At 40.1% G+C, this 23,810-nt stretch overlaps 1 protein-coding gene across 1 annotated transcript in view; it reads left to right on the top strand.

Moving 5' to 3' along the window:
- Window positions 1–23,475, top strand: part of lrguk (leucine-rich repeats and guanylate kinase domain containing) — a 42,232-nt gene extending 18,757 nt beyond the window's left edge. Inside the window, exons 10-20 of the mRNA XM_007890837.2 lie at window positions 181–287; window positions 1,521–1,640; window positions 8,091–8,187; window positions 11,479–11,592; window positions 12,164–12,365; window positions 13,041–13,160; window positions 14,995–15,152; window positions 16,035–16,123; window positions 17,594–17,725; window positions 22,052–22,206; window positions 23,198–23,475. Of these exons, the coding sequence (XP_007889028.2) occupies window positions 181–287; window positions 1,521–1,640; window positions 8,091–8,187; window positions 11,479–11,592; window positions 12,164–12,365; window positions 13,041–13,160; window positions 14,995–15,152; window positions 16,035–16,123; window positions 17,594–17,725; window positions 22,052–22,206; window positions 23,198–23,418 (1,515 nt within the window). The 3' untranslated portion in view covers window positions 23,419–23,475. The remainder of the gene's footprint in view (window positions 1–180; window positions 288–1,520; window positions 1,641–8,090; window positions 8,188–11,478; window positions 11,593–12,163; window positions 12,366–13,040; window positions 13,161–14,994; window positions 15,153–16,034; window positions 16,124–17,593; window positions 17,726–22,051; window positions 22,207–23,197) is intronic.
- The last annotated feature ends 335 nt before the right edge of the window (window positions 23,476–23,810 follow it).

Genomic DNA, 23,810 nt, shown 5'->3' with positions numbered 1-23,810 from the left:
TGAACGGTGCTATGTCAAATGCAATGATCATTATTAACTATAGAAATCTAGAGCAAAGAAGAAGGCCTTTTGACCCATTATGCTAGTTGTTTGAAAGAGGAAAGTATTGCTGACACTTTTGATGACATTGCGAGAAGGATTTACAAAATATATATTCACATAAACTTTCCTTTCCTTTAGGTTGCTGCAGTCAACAAATATAACCCACCCCCGGAAGTGGTAGCGGCAAGAGATCACATGACCCATGTGATGAATTATTTTCTGCAACCCCAGAGGATTTCTGACAGGTATTTAGACTGAAGGATGTACTGGAACTATAAGCGTCTATCTTACTTATCGATAATAATAATAATTATAATTATTGCATTTGATATAGCACCTCATCACGTCTTCGAGACGTCTCAAAGCGTTTCATAGGATATACTGTAAAGTGCAACGATTGTGTATTTTGTGGGTGAAACGCAGCAGCCAATTGCACACAGCAGTTTCCCACAAACAGTAAGGAAACTTGCTCAACGTTTCGCCCTACCCGGGAATCAAACACAGGTCCTTTTGCTTGCGAGGTGAATGTTCTAACCACTAAGCTACAGGACTCCAACTTAAGGCAGATATAATAACTGTACAAGGGGTCTGATTCTAACCTTTATGCCACTACAGTACTTATACTAATAATAATAAATAAATAAACTTAATGAAAGATCTTCAGAAATTTCAGGAATGCTTGCTATTTCCTCTTCATATAACAACCCAAATTACTTATTTTCCAAATTTATTATTACTGAATATTGCGAAACAGAATTCGATTATTGTTGAGGCAATATTCCATGCTTTTGAGTGGTTATCACAACATTAAAGGACTGGTAAGATCACTTGGATATTGATATTAGATTTGTTTTATACTGTTTTCTCTGAATGTGTATTTATAAAAATACTTTTGGGTAGTCATACATCACCATTAAGTGGAATTTGGATTGGCATCTGTTTAAATTTGCATCAAGTATACAGAAAATAAATGTAATAACAATATAATTGTTATTACCATCTAGGTTCTCTTGGGGTCCTGGATAACATTCCCCCAAATAAAATTGGCTACTCACTTCCTGACTTTTTGAAGGATATACACAGACACTACACTTGCCAGTCTATCCTGTGAAACGCTTTGAGACGTCCTCCCCACGTGAAATATGTTGTATCAAATACGAGGATTATTATTATTAAAAATTTATTCCAAGTTTTCACTTTAAACTTTCTTCACCCAGTGCAATATAGAACATTCCGACATCAGGAATTGTAATTAAAATCTACTTACCTGCCACAATGGTGTCTTAGCCCCATTCTCAGAAGAACGTCTCAGAGTGAACATGGCTTTATGTGGGATTGTGCAATAAAATAAACATAAACACACTGCATTTGACATTAATTACTGTGAAGTGCTTTGAGGCATTGTAACATGTGCTAAGGCAGCATAAAAATGCTAATTATTTTTCTTGACAATCTGCTACTTGTTTGTGTTTCCACAGCACCTTGCTTAGCCTTGACATGCCATATCCAGTGTTGGTTCTGACAGGGCCTCAGGCCAGTGGGAAAAGAGAACTTGCTCATATGCTTTGCCAAGAGTTTTCCAATTTCTTTGGATACTGGTAAGTCTAAACTGGCGCTTCAGTTTGCAGGTCGGGAAGTCCAGCTTTAGATGGGGCGTCCTTAGTGAAAGGCACTCTACCAAATGTAAGGATTATTATTATAGGATTACTAATGAAATATTAATGCCTGACTCTACCCCCAACTCCCTTCGCTCAGCTGGCTCCGGCCTTCTACACTTCTTTCGTCCACTCTGTTGCACCAACAACGGCCGTGCTTTCAGCCACTCTACCGAGAAACTCTGGAACTCAGCCTCATTTCCTCCACCTTGCCTCCTCTTTGCCTGTCTTCAAACCACATCTTTGACTATGCCTGCAGTCGCCTCACCTCTCTCACCAGCTCAGTATCAGGCACCGGCACTGCTAGGCGCTCTGAGACACCGTACCTCAGGAAGGGCAGTATACAAATGCAAGTTGTTGTTGTATTTTGTGTGACGGGACTGCTTTCACCACTTTCAAATCCACAATGTAGCCAATCCATATTAGTAATAAGTCATTTTCTTTTACGGTCAAATTCTTTTTTCCAACTCTGATTTATGCACATTTATTGATTCTCTTGTTTTTATTCCAAATTACAAACATGCACAGAGCTAATGACATAACCTGTTGCATATTTCCATCAAAGGAATCAGCTCCATAAGACTGATAATGGGGCCCAGCTCTAATCAGAGCTTTCAGAAATTCAAGCCAGTCCTAATGAGGACTTTAAAGTCACTGAACACAGTAGCACTTTAACCATATCCACCTGATTATAATATGCTCCAAAGCAGATTTGACCCATTTTTCATCCTCCCACCCCCACCCCCTTGGTCCCCACCCCTCTTGAATCCAACCCTCAGCAAGGGTGCAAAAAACTACTGTCCAGAGCCATGGGATGTCCTCCCGACTTGAAATATAAATTGCATATAAATGTAATTTGTTGTTGTTGGCGATACGGATAAGACACACAAATATTTTTGGATGTTGAATGGATAAGAATAAGAATAATAATCATGGAGTAAGGAAACTTGCCCAAGGTTTCGCCCTGCCTTGTGTAGTGCACATCCACAGATACGAAGAGACACCAAGGGATCATGTTGTAAGGAGGCACATGGTCAAGATGCCTGCCTTGAGGTTACTTCCTGCCCAGGAAATGAAATTAAGAACAACCATCTTTACTGTGCTCCTACCTTACAATCCGGTTTACAACTTTAGAACTACAGCAAAATTAAAATTAAAGCTGGAGTAGCTGAAGGTCTGTTGCTGCCTAAACCTGTTGCAATATGTTATTTGTATCCGTGCACTTGTTTGAAAGTTGCAATCTGCGATTTTCATTTTTTTTAGCTACAACAACTAATTACATTTGTAAAGTGCCTTTCACGTCGGGAGGACGTCCCAGTCCACTGAACTCAGGCCACTTGACTTTCCCAGCTGCCAGAGGAAAACACTACCCAGCTTCACACAACATTTATATTCATACATTCGGCAATGCTACCTCGAAAGGCTTTGAGGAGATCGCTTCTTCACTACATAAGATTCCCCCTTGCCCTTTCAAAAGAAAATGTATGAAGAGGTGCTATGTAACAGAAAGTAATGAATCACTACTTATTATTGCCTCAACAGCTGCAAAACCATTTACTTTACAGCTTTGAGGATGCCGATTGCCTTCCGTCAACCCACTAGAAAGGAATCGTTCAAAGCTTTTCTGCTCCCTCATTATTTTCCAATGGCAGGGTGTGGGATAACATTCTAGGAGCCAATTGTTCTTCAAGGGAAAGGGGAGGAAAACTGTCAAAAGCTGAAAAAAAAATTGGCGTTTTCATGTACTGTAGCACATTCAAGTACCAAATCACAAAGTGAAAGAATGATGCTCGTCAGTAACATGATCATCATGAACTGCAAGCCAAAGCCCTAAGGGGTAGAGTGACAAGCAGCGGAAAGCTTGCTAGATAGGGCTCTCAATGGCAAACTATGTGGCTTTAGCTGGTTGAATGTCGGCAGTACTCTGGAGTCCCCTCGCCTTGCCTCTCGCCAACCTGTGACTAATAGTCTCTGGAATTAGATAAGCATTAGAATTAGATAAGTATTCCTTCAGGAAGAGAGTTTACATTCCATTTCCAGACACAGGTAATTTCCATGTGTGTGCGGCATACATATGTGGAACTCTTAAGTTCACAAGCTTAAGAGCATCTGAAATCTGGTTTAGATGCTCTTAAGCATGTGATGGGTTTTTGAATATGTCAGAAACCTGGCTGCCAACGAAATAACACCTTTTCTGTATTTCATCCTGAAGTTAAAGTTTGTATGTAGTTTGTAGTAGTTACAATAGTGTATTCACATAGTGTATTTGAATACTAAAGATTAATGTGAAATTTGATGGCAGAACTAGAAGCACACAACCGTAAACTATTAATAGTGTGTTGGTAATGGTACCATGAAGTTTTTGTGTAGTCAGAGGGTAATCAATTTCTGGAGCAGATTGCCAGGAAAGGTGTTAGAGGCTAGGTCTCTGGGCTTGTTTAAAAAGCAGCTTGATGTTGTGATGGAGGGACAGGACAGTGGGTTTTCAGGAAGGATGAGATTGGATGGGCCAAAGGGCCTGCTTTGTTCAATCCAAACTTGTGAATGGGATCATTGAAATGTTGCTTTCAAAGGGTGGTTCAAAGGCTTCTGTTTCAACCAAACCAAAGCATTGTGGTGAAATTAATGGGGAAGGTAGTCACAGTCACATCCAAGTGAGTTGATAATTAAAGATTGTTTTGGATTGTAATATTGATGTAAAATTGGTTTCCCAAATTCCTGCTATAATTTGGGATACTAAAGCTAAGATGGTGTGAATTCTGAATATGAGATGGTAGTTTCACTTCACGTGCAATAAATGTGAATATTATATATTATGTAATTCACCTACAAAATACACAGTGATCCGCTTTGTAGTATATCGTATGAAGTGCTTTGAGATGTCCTACTGACATGAAAGATGTTCTATCAAATGTAAGGATTATTATATTTATCATTTTATGATAACTAATATATTCTGTGAAGCGCTTTGAGGTGTCTCAACGATGTGATACGGTGATATGTAAAATGCAAGCATTATTATTATTGTTGTTAATATATTTAACATGTGAGAAGCTCTTGGAACAGGCAGAGGGGTTAATCTAAGCACTGGCAGAGTTTATGTTCTAAAACCACTGCTGTGTTTAAAAAAGAAGTCAAAGATTAGCTTTGTGCTCCACATACTTTTTACCAGTTGAACTTATAAAATTAGCAGCAGCTTTAATGATCAAAGCGAGCTCACAAATACTACCTCACCTCCCTGGAGCTATTAAAATTAGTGTCTCAATAAAACAGATCTGAAAGACTCAGATTCCATGGGAACATTGCAGAGTCTTAAAGGGAATGTCTGTATACATATGAAACACCCATAGATTGTATTAGGAAGACAAGACTGAGGGAGTAGGAGACTTTCACAAGCTTAAAGTCCTGAGTTAGTGTATGGGACCTAGCTATGATTTGATTTTGGGGGATTCTGTCCAGGAGTGCAAGAGAGGCACGTGAAAATAATACATTTCCCATTGTTATTCCAATCTTCAATGATTTTGAGCTTAATAGAGAATGATGAGTTTTTATGGATAAAATAGGTTTTGCACAGTGGAGGAAATTTAGCTTCTTGGAAACTGTTGTAACGGAAGAGGTATATGGATAATAATAATAAAAATAATCACAAAGATTCCTTGTGAGGACTAGACTCTTAATAAAGAAGGATTAAGAGTGAAGTTGGTAACTGAGTTGGTAACTTCTGGATAGAATTACAAAAGAGACGAAGCAAATAAATTCTTAATTGAATGAAGCATGGTTTGCATTGCTCCAGCTCGGCCACTGTTAAGCACTTTGAGACGCTACCCTGCATCAAGGGCGCTATATAAGTGCAAGTTGTTGTTGTTGCTCCATCAAAGGGGATGAAGGTTTAGGATTCACCTACTGAAATTTGCATTGAAATTTCAATGCCCAGTGGGCAGGCAATCTGAAGCAAGTTAATGAATCATCAACCAGTGAGTAGAAAGGAAGAAAGGGCCCTGGATGATGATTGCGGGGGTGATCATAGAAGAACCTGCATTTTTGTTACGCCTATCATTTTGAAATGTCTCAAAACTCCCTCCCCTCGTTCAAGGCACATCTCAAGATGTACCTCTTTGACTGCACTTTCAGTCTTTCCCTTTCTCCAGCTCAGGTGCCCATCCAGCATGGTTAAGCACTTTTGAGAAGTCCTGCTGACATGAAAGGCACTATATAACTCTTCAAATAAGCATTGCTGTTCTAGTTTCTGATATCACATAAATGAACCAATTGATTGCATTTGTGCCTTGCCATTTATTTATTCATTATCCTATTTTTAGTTGACTTTTCAGATACCATTACCATTTACCATTATAATACAGTTTTGTTGGCCTCCTTATTCACAACTGGTAAATGCAGACCTTTGAAATAAATCTGGTCATATGCAACGTGGATCAATTACATTGACAGGACTGAACTGTTGATTTAGCGTAGGACATATCCCTTTAGTTCATTGATATGAGTTAGGCATACAGTACATCCATTCATTGAGTGTGGTTGCTTAAGGGCAGCAAGTACACTATTCATTGAATATATTAGCTAAGGTTTCGCAAATTCCCTTCAATCTATTGCTGGTTGACAAATTCTCAATTAAATCACGTATGTCTGCACTCTTTATTCATTCTTCTCTTCTGGTCTCTTCCTTTTTAATTGGACTGGTATTTCATAGAGATGCCCGCGTTGTGAACTCATTCAGAGCCTTATACAGAAGCTTTAGATTTTGCTGGATGTTTACTGAGTTCAACTCTGAATCATACCATTCGTATCTGCCACCTTCCAGGAGTTTGTTTGATGCATAGTCCCCAATTATAAAATGTCATAATCCTTTACCTAAAATGATGATGTGCAGAAATTAAAGTCTGAATAAAAGTAATGATTTGTTTTGTCCTTCCAAGGTTGCAAGGGTTATTGAAAAACATGACGTTTACCAAAGTTTTTTTGAGATGATTTCTTCACAAATAAAATGTCAGTTCTCATGTTGCTATATTATGGTTTTTCCACTTTTTGTTAAAAACAGACACTTAAAGTGTAAATATGTTAATAAGGATTTTTTGTGAAGAAAATGACTTTGATGCTAAAGTTTTGAAAGCCTCATGTGCATATAATGTTTTCTCATTTCTGTGCACACCAGGTGTATTTTTTATATACATGTTGTAAATGTAAACCATATTTTGTGAAACCACATCTTGCTTCCAGCTTACATGAGAGGCAGTGGGTGTTGTGCATCGTTGGCGACACAGCATCTGTGAACATCTGAAACAAATAGCTTATTTCATGTTGGTTTAACCAAAGGACCAATTTATATGAGGTCATCTGTTTCCGTTTGATTGCACAGGGAATGGAGGAGAATTTTTTTTTACGCAGCAAGTTTTTATGATCTGGAATGCACTGCCTGAAAAGGTGGTGGAAGCAGATTCAACAATAACTTTCAAAAGAGAATTGGATATTAACATGAAATGGAAAAATTTGCAAGGTTAAGGGGAGAGCGGGACAAATTGGATAGCTCTTTCAAAGAACCAGCACAGGCAAGATGGGCCAAATGGTCTTCTTCTGTGGTGTAACCTTCTATGATTCTACAGTTGGGGGGTGGAGAATGGGCAAGTGCTACTCTTTGATCCTTAGGACCTGCATTCAAATCTAGCTCATGTTAATGAAACGGAAAATTCCGCTTTCTCTCTTTGGAAGGAATGAGGGCCTTATGTTCACTGAAGATGGCCATCTTAACCCAGTTTGATTAAGGTAAAATAAGAGAAAGCTGTCCACAGTTCAGCACTAAGTAGCATCAAATCAAGTTGGCAAGATCACTTTTGAGTGCTGACCGGAAGACTGGGTGGAAATGTCACACTGGTCCAGAGGAGTGTTCTTCTTACAGTACAATTAAGATCTAATAGTGGGTTAGAGGAGGGGGAATTTTACTTTGCATTTGACCAGTTATACTTGATTTGAAGCACTTGAAAGAGAAAAAATTGTCTGTTTCTTCCCCGCCACCACAGTACATCCTTCCTGATCAACATTTTGCTGACAAAATACGCAGTCAATCCACTTTACCATATATTCTGTGAAGCAAGGATTATTATTAAGAAAATAATCCAACTGAATTTTACTCTTCACCTTTTTTTTGTGATGTTTATTTTTACCTCTGCTTTTCAGTTCCATCTGCTTTCATGTAGTTTCAGAGGTTGGGCTGAGACATATCAACCTCAACAACAACAACAAAATTACATTTGTATAGCGCGTTTCACGGATGACCCAAGGTGGTGGACAGTCAGACTTTCGGACCCGAGGCTGGGGATCGGGACAAGGTCCTTCATGAGGAAAACAATTTATAAAGTGATATACTTTATGTTTTTTCAGTGCGTGTCACACCACTCGAAAACCTTACCTTGGCGAAAAGGAAGGATGTGACTATTATTTTGTATCCAAAGAGATATTTGAAGCCATGATTGATGAGGTAAGAATTCTCTTGTATCTACCGATTATACACTACTTTAGACTCGCACAAGTGATACACAATGAATTCAAGATTTTTTTTCCTATAAACACCTGAAAATACCTTTGGGAGCATTTTGGCAGAATTTGCACAAAAGCAATGCTGGGATGCATTATGCTGTGCCTGTGGGATTTCATTAAAGCACGGCTGCTTTTGCAGAAAAAATCCTTCTAAAGCACTGTAGGACATAGGAATATTATCTTTCTCGTTTTCACAGGTAAGTGTGAGGGTTTGCAGTTGTTTTGAAATAGCTGGCCCTTCTCTCGACGTGTGTGCTGGGGCGTGAGATTGACTGTGGAAGGTGGTGACTCCTGCTGGGGCAAGGTTCTTTGAGCACGAACATTTCTCTGGTACGTCGCCAAAAGTAGCTGTTTGTCATCTCAGCCCAGACAGTGAATGCCACTGGATAGCAATCAGAATGACTGTCTTACCACCGTTTCAAAACTTTAGATCTTGTCTACCCTCAGTATATTTTTTTACCGAAGTAAACAAGTTCAGGTCTTTCCTCATTTCTTTTGTCTTATAGTTGAGTGCCGTCAGGATGTAACCTCCCTTTTGATTAACTTTCCTGACAATTGATGGGATGGATTTTCAGCCCGTCCGTTGCTTGTCAAAGGGTTTTAGGGGAAATTAGTTTGGTAAGCCTCAATCTAGTTCCAATTGCTGCTCTTTGAGCACTAACTAGTAATTGGATTTAGAGAGGCACAAACATGACTTGTGTGGAAATTGTAAAAAAAAAGACACACACTTGTAGTAGTGGCTGATCTGAAGTCTTAACATAGTAAAATATTGTCTGTTATATCTGACCAACTGTGCTTGATGCTGACGTGCTTAAAAAGGGAAAGTATTCTATTTCCCACCATCTGATGGATACAAAAATCTACTATTGTATTTTTCGTGGCCACAATATTTTCACTAAATTAATTTTTACCACGAAATTACATGGAGCGTAGAAATTACATCAAGTTGGGGAAAAGATTAACAAAACGGAATCAAGGGCTTTTCTGTGGTACCAATTTATAACTTCATTAAAATGGATGATGCAAACTCAAATCATACCAGGCAGTTCATGCACAATAACCTCAGTATAATCCTAACACAATTCAAAAAATATAATCAGAATCAAGTTAAAACAAGCTCAATTGGAAGCAACCTTATTGAGCCACACACAATGTTAGTTCAATTTTTAATTGGAGATAAGGTAAAAACTTCTTCATTAGGACAATTGAATTCATAGCAGATACAGGCAATTCCAGTTTCGTTGAATGCATCAGTTATTAAATCTACATTACATTTTACATTGTTGAAAGCCTTAAGCATTCACAATGAATGCAGTGGTTTTACTCTGCTGGCTTTTGTGCCAAATTTTTGACATGTTCAGCCTGCTTTCCAACCAGACGTGTGGCTTGAACCTTGTCAACTCAACAGGCATTGCAAGCTGCTTTCAATTCTTTCTCAAATTGCTTGTTGATTTTGAGATCCAAATGCTGCAGGTGGTCAGTAAGAGATGTAGGGATACAAACCTTCTCTGTTGTTTTGTTTTAATTTATCCATCAGCTCTGGTATGATGATCTGCAAAAAATGACAAATTTACATGAATATATAGAACCGAGAATTTGCACTGTTGTGCAAACAAATGCAAGAGCAAAGAAAAACTATTTTATGATATTATTGTTTTTAAAAAGAATGGGTGAAAATACCTGAAAAGAAGATTTTGCCCTGAGCATGAAAATAAACAACCACTAACATTCTGCACGATTTCTCGACTTGGTTTTCCTATATTAAAATAAAGAAATAATTTTATTATCAATACTCTTTAAAAATTAATTACTTGCAAGATATTGTGATTAATGTGTCTTTGTGCTTTTTTACCTTTTACTGTTGATGTTATGAATATTGAGTGTTTAAACAGTGAATAACAAAGGCATTATGAGAAGAGAATCGACTTGGAGGCGTTATTGAGGCTGATAATGCAAATGAACTCCATCAGCATGTAAATAATTAAAATTATACCATCACAGAAACGTCATTAGTTACTGATGTTAATTCAACTGCCTCACATGACGAGGCTCAGGAATTTCACCAAACCAGTTCCCCTGAATTTAAATTAAAAATATTCCTCCTAAATATGAAACAAAGGGATCTTAATTCTTTGTAATTGCATAATTTTGAAAGTAGGGTCCTGACAGCAAGACTCTGTTTAACTAAGCCACCCTCTACCCCTACCCTCCCTGTCCTCCTCTGCTCCCGATCCCAACCCCCTGCTCGGGACTAAATCACTGACTGTCCTGCGCCTTGGGACGTCCTCCCGACATGAAAGGTCGCTACACAAATATAATTTGTTGTTGTTGCTGATGGATACTTCTATTTTTTATTGATGCTGCATCAAGTGATAGGATCGCCTGGAAAAGTTTCAGGGATTAATCGGTATGTCCGTAAATAGGAATGGACTTTAAACAATAATGGAGAAGTGAGGTTTTAAAAGGAGGCAAAAGAAACCTCCCCCAAAACTCCTGTGCCGCAATGTTACTGAGAGACTCCAAAGAAACCACAGGGGTCAATTTGTATTTAAGTTGAATATTTCTTTACGCATTCTTAGAAGTTCAAGTGGAGACTCCATCCAGTAACTAAAAGTGGATCATGCACAACGCTTCATCTCAAGCAAGGGACCCTTCCCTTCGCATGCGACTGCCAGGATGGTGGAAGACGAACTGGATGGACCTTGGTTTTCTTTTGTCTACCAATTCTTAGGTTATGTTCTTCCAGAATACCAGTACAGTACTGAGGCACCATGCTAACTACCTTCCTTTCCCCCCCATCCAACACACACACACCACACAATTTTGACTTGGCTCTTTGAACAACTTCTCTCAGCTACGTTCCCTTCAGCCAATTTTGAAACCTGTCTGTGTCTTGCCCTTTGATACCCAGAGAAGTGAAGAACTCTTTTATGTGGCTTTTTGAAAGACTAGATGAGATATGTCATCTGCTTTCCCACAGTCAATTTGGGATGGCACCCATATGAGTGTGGTCAGACAAGATCTGCCTCTTCTGAATCTGTGCTAGCTGTCATTTATTAGATTATTTTACATTGGTAATATTCCATTTTCATTCTGGTGATTGACTCCACCATTTTTCCAATTATTGAGGGCAGGCTAATGGGTCAATCGTTCGTTTATGCGCCGTAATAAACCATTGAAAAATGTATCTGCCTTTATTGAAACTAACAAAGGAAATCAACCTTTTCTGCAGGGGAAGTTTATTGAGACAATAAAGTACAATGGACATTACTATGGGCTGAGCAGAGATGCACTGGAAGCTGTAGCCAGAGAAGGGCTTGGCTGCTGCATTCAAATGGAATTGGAGGTAGTAATAATAATACTTGTATTTCATATAGCACATTATCACGTCTTCGAGACATCTCAAAGCACTTCACAGAATATACTGTAAAATGGATTGACTGTATATTTTGTAGGCGAAACGTGGCAGCCAATTGTGCACAGCAGTGTCCCACAAACAGTCATGGATTGAGCGACCAATTTATTCATTTATTCTTTTAAAAGGGATTATTGCCTCTGGAAAAGCGATCCACCAATCGACTAACAACCGGGTTCTTACTTACTGCTAGGTAAACAGAGGAGTGTGGAGTAAGGAAACTTGCTCAACGTTTTGTAGGTTTCGAAGTAATGTCCTGTAGCGTAGTGGTTAGTGTGCTCGCTTTGAAATCAAGAGGATCTGGGTTCGATTCCCGGGCGGAGTGAAAGCAATATTTTTGTGCTTCCCTTCCAGAAAGATAACATAACATTTACGGGTTATGGTGGGAGCGGGTGGGCGAGATGGAATGGAGGGAGGGACTCAGCTGCAATGTGTGCTGGTTAAGAATTGGGAGACAGTGAGATCGGAAGATTCAGCCTATTTCTTTTCTGCCTTTCTGTAGGGTGTTCGTAGCTTGAAGAAGACTTACTTGGAGCCTCGGTACATTCTCCTGATTCCATTGGATAAGGAGGAGTACAAGAGAAGGCTGTGGCTGAGAGGGATGACCCATAAATCAGAAATTGACGTTGCCATTTCCAGAGTTGACACCTACATTAAAATGAATCAAGATCATCCCGGATACTTTGACTCAGTAATTAACACCAGTAAGGGCATTCACACCAAAGGAAGTTTTGCTACCTAAGACAACAAGTTGCATATATATAGCGCTCCTCATGCAGAGACTTGCAATTGTATGTAGCAGTGACTTCAAATCAGCTTCTAAAAGCCCCATTGAGTACGTTGCCTCACCCCCTTAACATAATAATAATACTTGCATTTGATAAAGCACCTTATCACGTCATTGAGATATCTCAAAGCATATATTGTAAATAATGATAATTCTTGTAAACTGTGAAACGGATTGACCATGTATTTTGTGGCCAAAACACAGCAGCAGCATAGCAGTGTCCCACAAACAGTCATGGAGTGATCAGTTCCTTTCTTTTTAAACTTAGGTTGCTGCTTCTTTAGATCATTATTGTATTCTCTTCTAAATATGTGTACTGAATATATTAAAGACAAAGTATGAGAAATGCCTAAAACAGAGAACATTATGATAATAATCTTTGCATTTGATATAGTGTCTTATCACGTCTTCGAGACGTCTCAAAGCGCTTCACAGAATATACTATACAGTGAATTGACTGTATGTTTAACAGTCTGATTGGGAGCCGACCGAAAGAGACGATTAACTTCTCTTTGATTTTATTTTGGTGCTCAACAGGTTAATGCAATTGTGTTTTCACGTTACTGCTTTCTTGCATTGTCTTTGTGTACAGATGATCTTATGGATGCATATGCACACCTGAACCAGCTGCTCAGGGAGTACTTGAATCTTACTGATCAAACGAGCAGTGACAGCGACAGAATCACAGCAGGGGACAAAAGGCAAACTAGTGGTGAGTGCGTGAGGAATGTCAGATTGGAGTTAACTCGCTCTTATTTGGAGTGATGAAATACTGACCTTGTGCTTCTGCAGTTTAGGTTTTGAACCCCTGCAGGATTAATCTTTGCACTAGAGTAAATTGAAAGTTTGTTCTAATGATATAAAGCAGTACAGTCAACCACTATTATAGTGCTGTTGGTAACAATGCTGAATATACACATGATTGTGAATATCTTGGTAAGACCGAAAAACCTATCCTTGTATCGTGCTTTTCTGCCCCCACCCTTTGGAACTCCATCCGACAATCCCTTTGCCTCTTCCCCCCACCACCCTTTGCCTCCTTCAAGACCCGTCTCAAGGCCTTCCTCCTTGACCGCACCTTTAGTCACTCTTCTACCCCAATATTCCCTGTCCTCCTCCCCTCCTGATCCCAACCCCCAGCTCAGGTGCCAATCCTTGACTGTCTTGTGACTTGGGATCTCCTCCCGATGTGAAAGGCGCTATATAAGTGTAACTTGTTGTTGTTGCTCCTACCGTTCATGTGTTATTAAATAACTAAAAGCCTTCATTACAATGCATATCTCGTACTTCTTCCCATCACACATTGCAGATGTCACAGTCTCCTGAGAGAAGAGACAGTTCTGTAAAATTTCTCCCTCATAAAGGTTCCAAAATTTCAGAACATCCACCAAAACTTACATCTCCATTATTCAACTCTGACTGGTTGCTTTCTCCAGTTCGCATTCTCTTAATCGCAGGAATTCCAAATTCCATGAAGTATTTGATTTTATTAATCATTTGTGCATTTGATATAGCACCTTATCACATCATTGAGACATCTCAAAGCATTTCATAGGACACGCTATAAAGGAGTGTGACTGTATTATGTGGGTGAATATTCTCAGTGGCTCCCATATTCTAACCAGATTTTTGCTGTATACAATGCAACCTTATTCTAACATCCACTTTGTATAGTGAAGCCCGACTTATAGTGCTTATAGCTATGAACCTATGCTAACCAGTAGCCGGATTTATTGGCTTCTGTGATTAAAAAAAGTGGCTGACTTCTGGGTTGTCAGGTTGCAAATGAAGCTGCTTACTGTGTGTTGCAAATATTGAAGATTTTTCCAACATTTTGCAGACTCTTCAATCTTAAGACATTGGTCTTCAGGGTAAGACTGTGAGAAATGTTGAGCTTCTGGAATGTTGTGTTCAATCTTGCAGGCGAACACTAATTTTTGATTCTTGTATTTGAATGAGAATGCAGAATCTTAAAAAATAGCTGAATTGGTTTAATAAAAAATCCAGAAATGAAATGCACTGCTGCGGATTGCCATATGTGCCATAAGTGAATTGAGGATATATGTTACTAAACATGTGGCTTCCTTCTGATGCTGGATTTAAGGCATCATTATAGAATTATGTAAAAGTCCTGTAGCGTATTCGGTAGAGCACTTGCCTCACAAATGAGAGGGAATGAGAGGACCGGGTTCGATTTACAGGCAAGGTGAAACCTTAAGCAAGTTTCCTTACTCTACATGTCTCCATTTACGTAGCAGTAAGTAGGAACCTGGTTGTTAGTCGATTGGTGGATCATTTTCCCTCCCCCACAAAAATAATAGTTTGGTCACTAAATCCACGACTGTCTGTGGGACACTGCTGTGCGCAATTGGCCCACAAAATCCGCCCACAAAATATACAATCAGTTCACTTTACAATTTATTCTGGGAAGCGCTTTGAGAAGTTTCAATGACGTGATAAGGCACTATATCAAATGCAAGGATTATTATTATTTATTATAATTGTGGGTTTGCTCATTAAAGTAGAAAATTTTGCTTTTTTTGTAGGAAGTCTGAAAGTAACACCCGATGAGAAAGAAGTTTCCACAGACAACCAACTAAACCAGAGTAAAACAGGATCATCCTCTGTCGATTTCAGTGACTCCGCTACCAGAAACTACTCCTCCAGAGTACAGGCTAGACTTTCATCAGAAAAGACATCAATGGTAAGAAGCAACAACAACAACTTGCATTTATTTAGCGACCTCCACGCTACAGTATCCACACACAAATCGTCTGCATGTCCCTTTTTCCCCCATGGACATCCGAAGTGGAAGTGCTGAGATAGTTGCTCCAAAAATTGGTTTTGCCATTGGGTGATGTTGCACCCATGCAAGCCTGCTAAGCACCTGAATTTCATAACAACAACAACTTGCATTTATCATTCCCCTCACACAGGTGGGAGGGGGGAGGTGACGATCCAAGAGGAAGGTTTTCAGGTGCGATCTGATGGGGAGGAGGGGGCAAGGCGGAGGGATGGAGGAAGAGTGTTCCAGAGTTTCGGGGCGTAGTGGCTGAAAGCGCGGGTAATGATGGTGGGACGGAGGGCGCCAGGGACAAATAGAAGGCTGCAGCCAGTCGAGCGGAGGCAGCGGGTTAAAAAAAAAATTGGTTGTGCCATGGGTGAAGTTGCACCCGTGTGTGAGACTGCTAAGCCCCTGAATTGCAGACAGTTAACAAACGGTTTGATGCTGTAACAGAATGACAGGTGGACGGGTATTTTAGAACAGGATGAATCCAAATCGCTCTTGTAAATATATTGTATCAGACTGATTGTGTTTCAAAAGAAAGATATTTTGTGTTGATAAATTAGGAATTCTGGTGCGTAGCTATCTCTGCACTTCTGCATAAATAGTAAATGATATAACTTGCTATAACTTTTGGAGGAAGAATTATTGGGATTACAGATGAAGAATTCGAAAGGGACAATATAATTGTGTTATTTATGAACCATGATTTATTTAGTTGCCCATTTCAGATGCTGGTACTCTTCTCAGAGTTGTAGTGACCTGACTAACATGGCTTTACTTTATCTGTCTTTTTATTAGGAACAAGATTCTATTGAGCGACGTGAACAGATGGCACGAGAAGCTGTGCAAGGGAGAATCCCACTCGCCTCCATCTGTCTATTCCACAGGTAAACCACTTTACATTTTGGGGACGGAATTCACATCAGTATTTTGACCAGAACTGCACTTTCCCGTTTTGATATTGATCCAACCACAGTAATGGTGGGGATGGGCTGTACTCTGCTTTTGTACCAGAGTTGCTCAATGGTTTGTATTTTAGATAAGCTGTGCAGCGCATGGTGCATATATAATGCTAAGATGATTCTTTTTACAATTTTTTGGAGTGTCAGCCGGGTGTCACCCATCCCTGTGCTTAAGAGTTTCCTAACCAAGCTGAGAATTCCCTGTATCCCATCTACACATGGAGATTCCAGAGATAGATTGTTCAATGGAATGCGCACTCTCTCTCTCTCCCTGGAGGAACGTATTAGGCCCAGATTGGCGAGAGCCAAGGCTTGGAGACCCCAGAGTGTGCGTTGGGGTAACTGCTGGAGTCTAACCAGCTAAAACCGCAATAGCTTGCCATTGATATCGCTGTCTGGCAAGGTTTTCCGCCTCTTGTCCAGCTAGGACTACCCTACCTGTTAGGGCTTTGGCTTGCAGGGTTAACAGGAGCTAAGTGGAATGATTCCCTGCCTCCAGAGATTTTTTTTTTACAATTTTGGGGATTAACCATTAATTTCAATGCCATTTACACATTCATTGTCTCAATCTTTAACACAATAAATCAACCTCTGGCTGCTGAAGAGAAGCAAGCTGTGAGCAGCATTATGGAGGCACAGTTTACAATCCTGGAAATCCTGGAAAGTCCTGATAGAATGAAACAATGAGTGGCAAAGGTTTCTGTCTTTAACAGGAGGTTCAGAATATTTCATTTATCACTTGGATCTCTAACCTTTTCATACAGTTATTTAAACAGGTGGGTTCTGAAGTCCTTATGTGAACTCCAAGACATCAAAGAGAGTAAATGGCGGTCTAATGAGCTGAAGGATGAGATCTGTCATTCATCAAAGCTCCTGCTGTTTCACTTTTTTCTGGCATAATTTCAGAGAAGCGCATTTACCTGAATTGCTCACAATGGAAGAACTAGGCAACTTTGGATCTAAGGTTCCCAAAGCCTTTCAACTGTGTTGGTAGATTAATCCATACAGAATTGATTGCTATCAACATCTCCATTATTGTAGCATGCAACTAACAGGATAGTGGAAGGTGGACTAGACGGACTTTGGTCTTCTTTCATCTAGCAATTCCTATGTTCCCACCCTCTGGAACTCCATCCCACAGTCCCTCCGTCTCACCCCATCCCGTGCCTCCTTCAAGACTCTCCTCTTAGACCGTGCCTTCAGTCACCCTTCTACCCCTACCCTCCCTGCCCTCCACCCCTCCTGATCCCAACCACCAACTCCGGTGCAGATCCCTGACTGTCCAACCCCTTGGGACGTCCTCCTGACATGAAAGGCGCTATACACATGTAATTTGTTGTTATTCCTATGATAGTGCAGTATTACAGATTGAAAACCTGAATCTTCTTTCTGCAGAATTCCAGTCATCTCCTCATATGTAGGCGCACCTGATGAACAGTTATCAGATGTGTTGTTTTTCACATCTATGATGCCCAACGCAAGCAACAGCACACAATCCCAGATCAGCAAGGCTCCTGAAGACAGGAGGTATGTGTTCAATTTGGGGCATCCTATCTTAGGAAGTAAGATCTTAGGGTATCCTGCGATCATCCACTAGATTAATAGCTTAGAAATTTAGTCAGGCTGAGAGTTTGGATAAACTAGGGTTACGTCCCTCAGAGTGTAGGAGGAAGTCACTTCATTGATTCATCAAAAATAATGAAAGTAAAATAATAGACACTCTTCCCTCAGGGGGAAGGATATTTTACAAGGCGTTATAGGCTAAAACTCAGAACTGAGATGGTTATAATAATAATAATCCTTGCATTTGATATAGTGCCTTATCACACAGTTGAGATGTCTCACAGAGCTTCACAGAATATATTGTAAAGTGAATCAACTGTGTATTTTGTGGGCAAAAATGCAGCAGCCAATTGAGTCTCATCTCCAACAATGCAGCGTACCCCCAGAGCCGTATTGGAATGTCAGCCTGGATCATATAAGATCAAGATCTTGAAGTGGGGCTTTGAGCTTGTATATCATGATTGATGATCATGTTGGAATACACTTATTGTCCAGATGGTGTTCATGTCTATATGTCCTCTCTTTAAAGGGAGCAATAAAGCTGGGGCTGTTTATTTGAATTTAAAGTGCTCCTTCTAAAGGGGGTGTGAGTTGGGACTCAGCAGCAAGAATTTGCCTTTATATAGTATCCCTCACACAGAGTAGAGTCCCAGAGGGCTTGAGAGTGGCAGACCACGAAGCCAAGGCAGGAGGAGATGGGGGGTGACCATAGGCAAGGTCGAAGAGGAAGGTCTTCAGGCACGACCTGAAGGAGGGGAAGGAGAGAGTGAGGCGGAGGGATAGAGGAAAGGGGTTCCAGAGGTTTGGGGCGTAATGGCTGAAAACGCGGCAACCAATAGTGGTATGGAGGGCACAAGGGACATGCTGGAGGCCCGAGCCAGTCGAGCGGAGGCAGCAGGTAGTGGGTTGTGGGATATTCAGGTCGGAGAGGTGGGGAGCTGCCAGGGCATGAAGGGATTTGAAACCGAGTGCGAGGATCTTGAAATCGATCTGTTCTGCGAAAGGGAGCCAGTGGAGCCTGGCTAGAACTGGTGCGATGGGGACTTACCAAGAATGAATCCTCCTTGGGGTGATCTGCTGAGAAATATGATCAATTCGTTTTACAGTGTGTTCTGTGAAGCGCTTTGGGACGTCCTCCCGACGTGAAAAGCGCTATATCAAATGCAAGGATTATTATTATTATTATCATCGGATGGAAATATTGTTGTTTTTGTTTTGCAAATCAAGATGCGGTCTCATAAAAACCTGCTGTGTCACGTCTGTCCACACTTGGTTTGTCCGCAGCTGCTGTAATTAAGACGGTTTTCCCATGTCTGGATGCTGAGCTCTCTACAGCCATTGAACACAGCCAGTGTCTGATCAGCTGTTTGTTGAGTTGCCAATTGTGCACTGAAAACAAAGTACATTGTTCACATACTTCAAGCCAAATTTGCTGCACTGAACTGCTTTATCATTAAGCATCATGATCGGTCATCATGTTGGCATTACTTATTGCAACTTAATAACTCCATTCCCTGACAGTTTCTCAGTCATTATTCAGAGCTGACTTCGCCAAACCACAGTGAAGTGACAGATGTAATAATAATCCTTGCATTTGATGTAGCGTTTTATCACATCGGTGAGACGTCTCAAAGCGCTTCACAGAATATACCGTAAAGTGAATTGAGTGCATATTTTGTGGGCGAAACACAATAGTGTTCCACAAACAGTCGTGGATTGATTGACCAATTTGTTTTTTGGAAGGGATTATTACCTCCAGAAAGCGATCCGCCCATCAACTAATAACCAGATTCCTATTTACTTGGGTTGAGTGATCAAATTATTATTTTATTATTTTTTTGAAGGGGTTATTATGATCCGGCAATCAGCTAAAAAAACAGGCTCCTACTTACTGCTGGGTGAACAGAGGCATGTGGAGTAAGGAAACTTGCCTAAGTTTTCACCCTGCCCGGGACATATGAACCATAGCTTTCACTTTACTATCCATCTTTAACCCCTCTTCGAGTTTCTGACACCACCTTTTCACTATCTCTGCCGTCCTCCTTGCACATGTTGGTTGAATATTGTAAAAGGTCTGCTTTCGGCGGGGGGGTATTTCATGCTTCGGGGAAAAATGATGAATTACACTATAAAAATCTGCCCTTGAAAAATGCCGTTCCAGAGATGTTAAAAGGCTTCACAAGCCAGGATGAAGAGATTTATAGCTATTTGTTGGCATATTTCCAAACCGGCCACAGATCTATTCATACCATGTCAAACATCAACTCCACAGATCTCTGCTTTTCGGTTTATCAGTTCCAATCATTGAAGATTGCAGTATGTGGAAGTAAAAAGGATGCTCTGATCATATTTCGTAGCTTGTAACTGTTGATGACAAATGACACAGGTTCTCAGGTGGTGCGGCCTTTGAAAACTATCGAATTTTAGAGTTTCCCAAACTACAGGATGTTCCAAACACTTCTCTGGACTGAGCTGCGTTCTGCGGTTTGTAAAGCATTCAAGGTTTTGGCCTCTCAGTCTGTCCTGTGTTCTGTAGATTCATATTCTTGATGTCTACTGGAACTGACTGATACAGTTAGATTAATAGTGAATATGACTTAACACAGTAGAACTTGGGTGCAAACCCTGAACTGGCCAGTGCTTTGTCAAATGTTCCTGACGCGAAAGGCACTGTATACATGGAAAGTTATTGTTGTTTGTTCATAGGAATATTGACTATATAGATCCACTTCATTTTTCCATGAATTCTATACAAATACTCTTGAGTTACTGTTTAGGATCTGACATGTAGAGATCCTTAAAGTTTTCCACGTGGAATCACTAAATCTGTCACTCCCTCTGGTCAATTTTGGAGCAGTTGGTGTGACGTACGTTTGAAATCACCATACTTTACAACCTATTGTCCGATAAGAAAAGATAAACGGCCTTGCTGTACGGGAAGGTTAGTCTCATGTCCTAGTCACTGTGCTCGTGATAGAATGCCAGAACAGGTCTATCCTTCACTGTGTTAATTCCAGCTGACACAGCTCCCCAGAAACCATTATGCATTTTAGCCTCAGATACACCATATTGCACATGACATTCACATCAAAAATAGCCCCGTTATTCTTACTTGATAATCTTTTCCAGTTGATTGTGACCTCGGCTTCTTACAGTTCAGCATCATGCATTGTAGATGTGCATATGCTCAGTGGTACCACGTTGTTCGTGCTACTCTGACTTTCAGGTAACCTTTAGCCATTCTGTTCTCTCTGGAATTCCATCCTGAAATTCCTCTGACTCACTAGTTCCTGCCCCTCTTTCAAGGTACGTCTCAAAACGTATCTCTTTGCGCTTTCAGTTATTTTCCCTTTCCCACCCCCCCACCCCACCTTTGCTCCCACCCCATCTAGCACTGAGATGTGCTTTCATCTGGCATCCCCATGTGAAAGATGCTGTATCAATAAATGTAAATTGTATTGCATAGAAAATATATAATATTAATTCTTAAGTTGGGTACAGCACCTTTCACTTCAGGAAGATGTCTCATAGGATATACAGTAAAGTGAAGTGGACTGTGTGTTTTGTAAGCGAACCTGACAGACAATTTTGTACACAGCATTGTCCCACAAAGCCATGAAGTGAATGACCAATTTTTGTTGGTCGGACACCAGGTGGAAACTCCCTGTTTTTTTCACCCACGGGACCTTTAACATCCATGGGAGAACTTTTAAGTTAAATGCAAGAATGAGGAGGGAGATGGGTGGGCTGTTGAGAATTGCATGATGGTGATTTGCTAAAAGATAAATAAAGATAAGAAAAATAACTTATTACTGCCCTTGCACTGCACGTTTGTGGTGAATCATACCAGTTTTGACTGTGATTTTAATCTATTGCTTTGGGCTGGATACAATTCTAATTAAATGCCCATTTATTATCTTACTGTTTGGCACTCGCTCACTCAAAATTGTGCCAAGAGGGAATTAGATCCTTTTTGTCAAAGAAATTGTTTCACGGCTACGAGAGATAGGATTATTTAGCTTTGTTGTCCTGTGTATTCACATGGTTAATAATAATCCTTATAATCTTTGCATTTGATACAGCGCCTTATCACGTTGTTGAAACGTCTCAAAGCGCTTCACAGGATATACTGTACAGTAGATTGACTGTATAGTTTGTGGGTGAAACGTAGCAGCCGTTTGCGCACAACAGTGTTCCACAAGCAGTCGATTCTTATAATTGATTACAAATTATGAATAATTAATAATTGTTTCCTATGTCTAACTACTAATCCAACATTGCTTTCTCCAGCAATATTGAGGAGTCCAAAACCACCTCAAGTGTGACAACATTTTCATCTGCTGAAATATTTTCGGAACACGGCGATTCTCTGTCTGTAAATGGCAGCCTTAATCTGGACGTACTGAACCTATTGGAGTCAAAGCGAACAAGCGAACCGGCTACATGTGAGCACAGTGAATGGGGTCCACATGGCAACTGCGTTATAATAATATTTGATACAGCGCCTTATCACGTCATCGAGACGTATCAAAACACTTCACAGGATATACTGTAAAGTGAATTGACTGTATATTTTGTGGGCGAAACCTGGTAGCTAATTGCCCACAGCAAGGTCCCACAAACAGTCTTGGATTGAGTGAACAAATTATTTAGTTATAACTAAATCATTGTTATAACGGGGGCCACACTATGTAATATTTGTATTGCTTAAATAACTGTTTATGAGTCAATGGATTGCTGATTTACGGGATACTGACTAAGATAAGGTAGGATTTTGTTTCACTGTAGATATTCAATTTTTCATGATTGGGAGTGCAGAGATCGAAAGCTTTGCACCTGTTGCTCTGAGTCTCCCGATCACAGGGAAAGGGAGTTTGATCCTCTGAAGAGCAATTTTGAATGTGCAGGAGCTTACCTGACAATAGCTTGGCTGCTCTCTCAGTTTGAGAAGATTCAGTATCCCTACTGACAAATTTCCAGGAAGGAGGGGAGAAAATAATATTTTGGGATACCGTATATAAGTAATTTGAGACACTACAAGTATAGTGCGGCTTGGAAGAACTAGGATTTGGATCTAAGGTTCCCAAAGCTTTCCACTGTGTTAACACACCAATCCACACAGAATTAATTGCTCTCAACATCTCCATTATTGTAGCAAGTGACTACCAGGATGGTAGAAGGACTAGGTGTCTATTTTAGTCTAGCAATGCCTATGTTCCTAAATTGTAATACCCCAAGATAATAGATTTTTAAAAAAAATACTTTGCAACCGTAACTTAGTTAAGATATTTATTCCCGAAATGTACAGTTGTCAGTTTCCATTCTCTTTCACCTCTAGGACCCAATCACTGAACAAATTCTTAATATTACTTACAAAAAGCCTTTGCACACAGATGGTGATTCGATTTTAACAATTGTATTTTGATTAAAATGCAGATGGTTTCGGTGATGACATGACAGACAACGCATCCGATCAAGATTTACAGGACAGCGAGCAACGTGAAGCCAGGTTATCTCTAAGTGGACCTGTAGCTGCTCCTACCTTTCGAATCGGGGATAATATTAAGCCTGTTCTACCTCCCATTCCGTCAGGATGGAAGAGGGAAATCCCAGAGGAGCCTGCTTATCACCAAAATGAAAATTTAACTCCTTCCTAAAACTCTTCGTTGATATCATTAAACATTTGTTTACTGTGAATTTGTCATTTTATTTAGTATCATTCTGCCCTCCCACAAATTGTTTTCATTGTCTTTCATGCCCATTGGGCAGAACTTTTGCTTTGAGAGAAGGCAAGTGGACCTCTACTCTGAAACTTTATGTGTCTTTACTACACTACACGTTGGTCACTAGAGGAGGCTAGTTCATCCCAAACACACAGTTTTCTCCAGGCCTCAGTTACCAGCTTGATATTTACTTATGTAATAATAATCTTTCCATGTGATATACTGCCTTATTACAACGTCGAGATTTCTCAAAGTGTTTCACAGGAATTATTGCGAAGTGTAGTGATTGTGTATGTGTAGGTGAATTTGCACACAGCAATAACCCC

Source organism: Callorhinchus milii, unplaced genomic scaffold (assembly GCF_018977255.1).
Source record: "Callorhinchus milii isolate IMCB2004 unplaced genomic scaffold, IMCB_Cmil_1.0 Scaffold5, whole genome shotgun sequence".
Lineage (NCBI taxonomy): Eukaryota > Metazoa > Chordata > Chondrichthyes > Chimaeriformes > Callorhinchidae > Callorhinchus > Callorhinchus milii.
The sequence above is the reverse complement of the archived record's forward strand: the minus strand, read 5'-3'. Positions and strand labels throughout refer to the sequence as shown.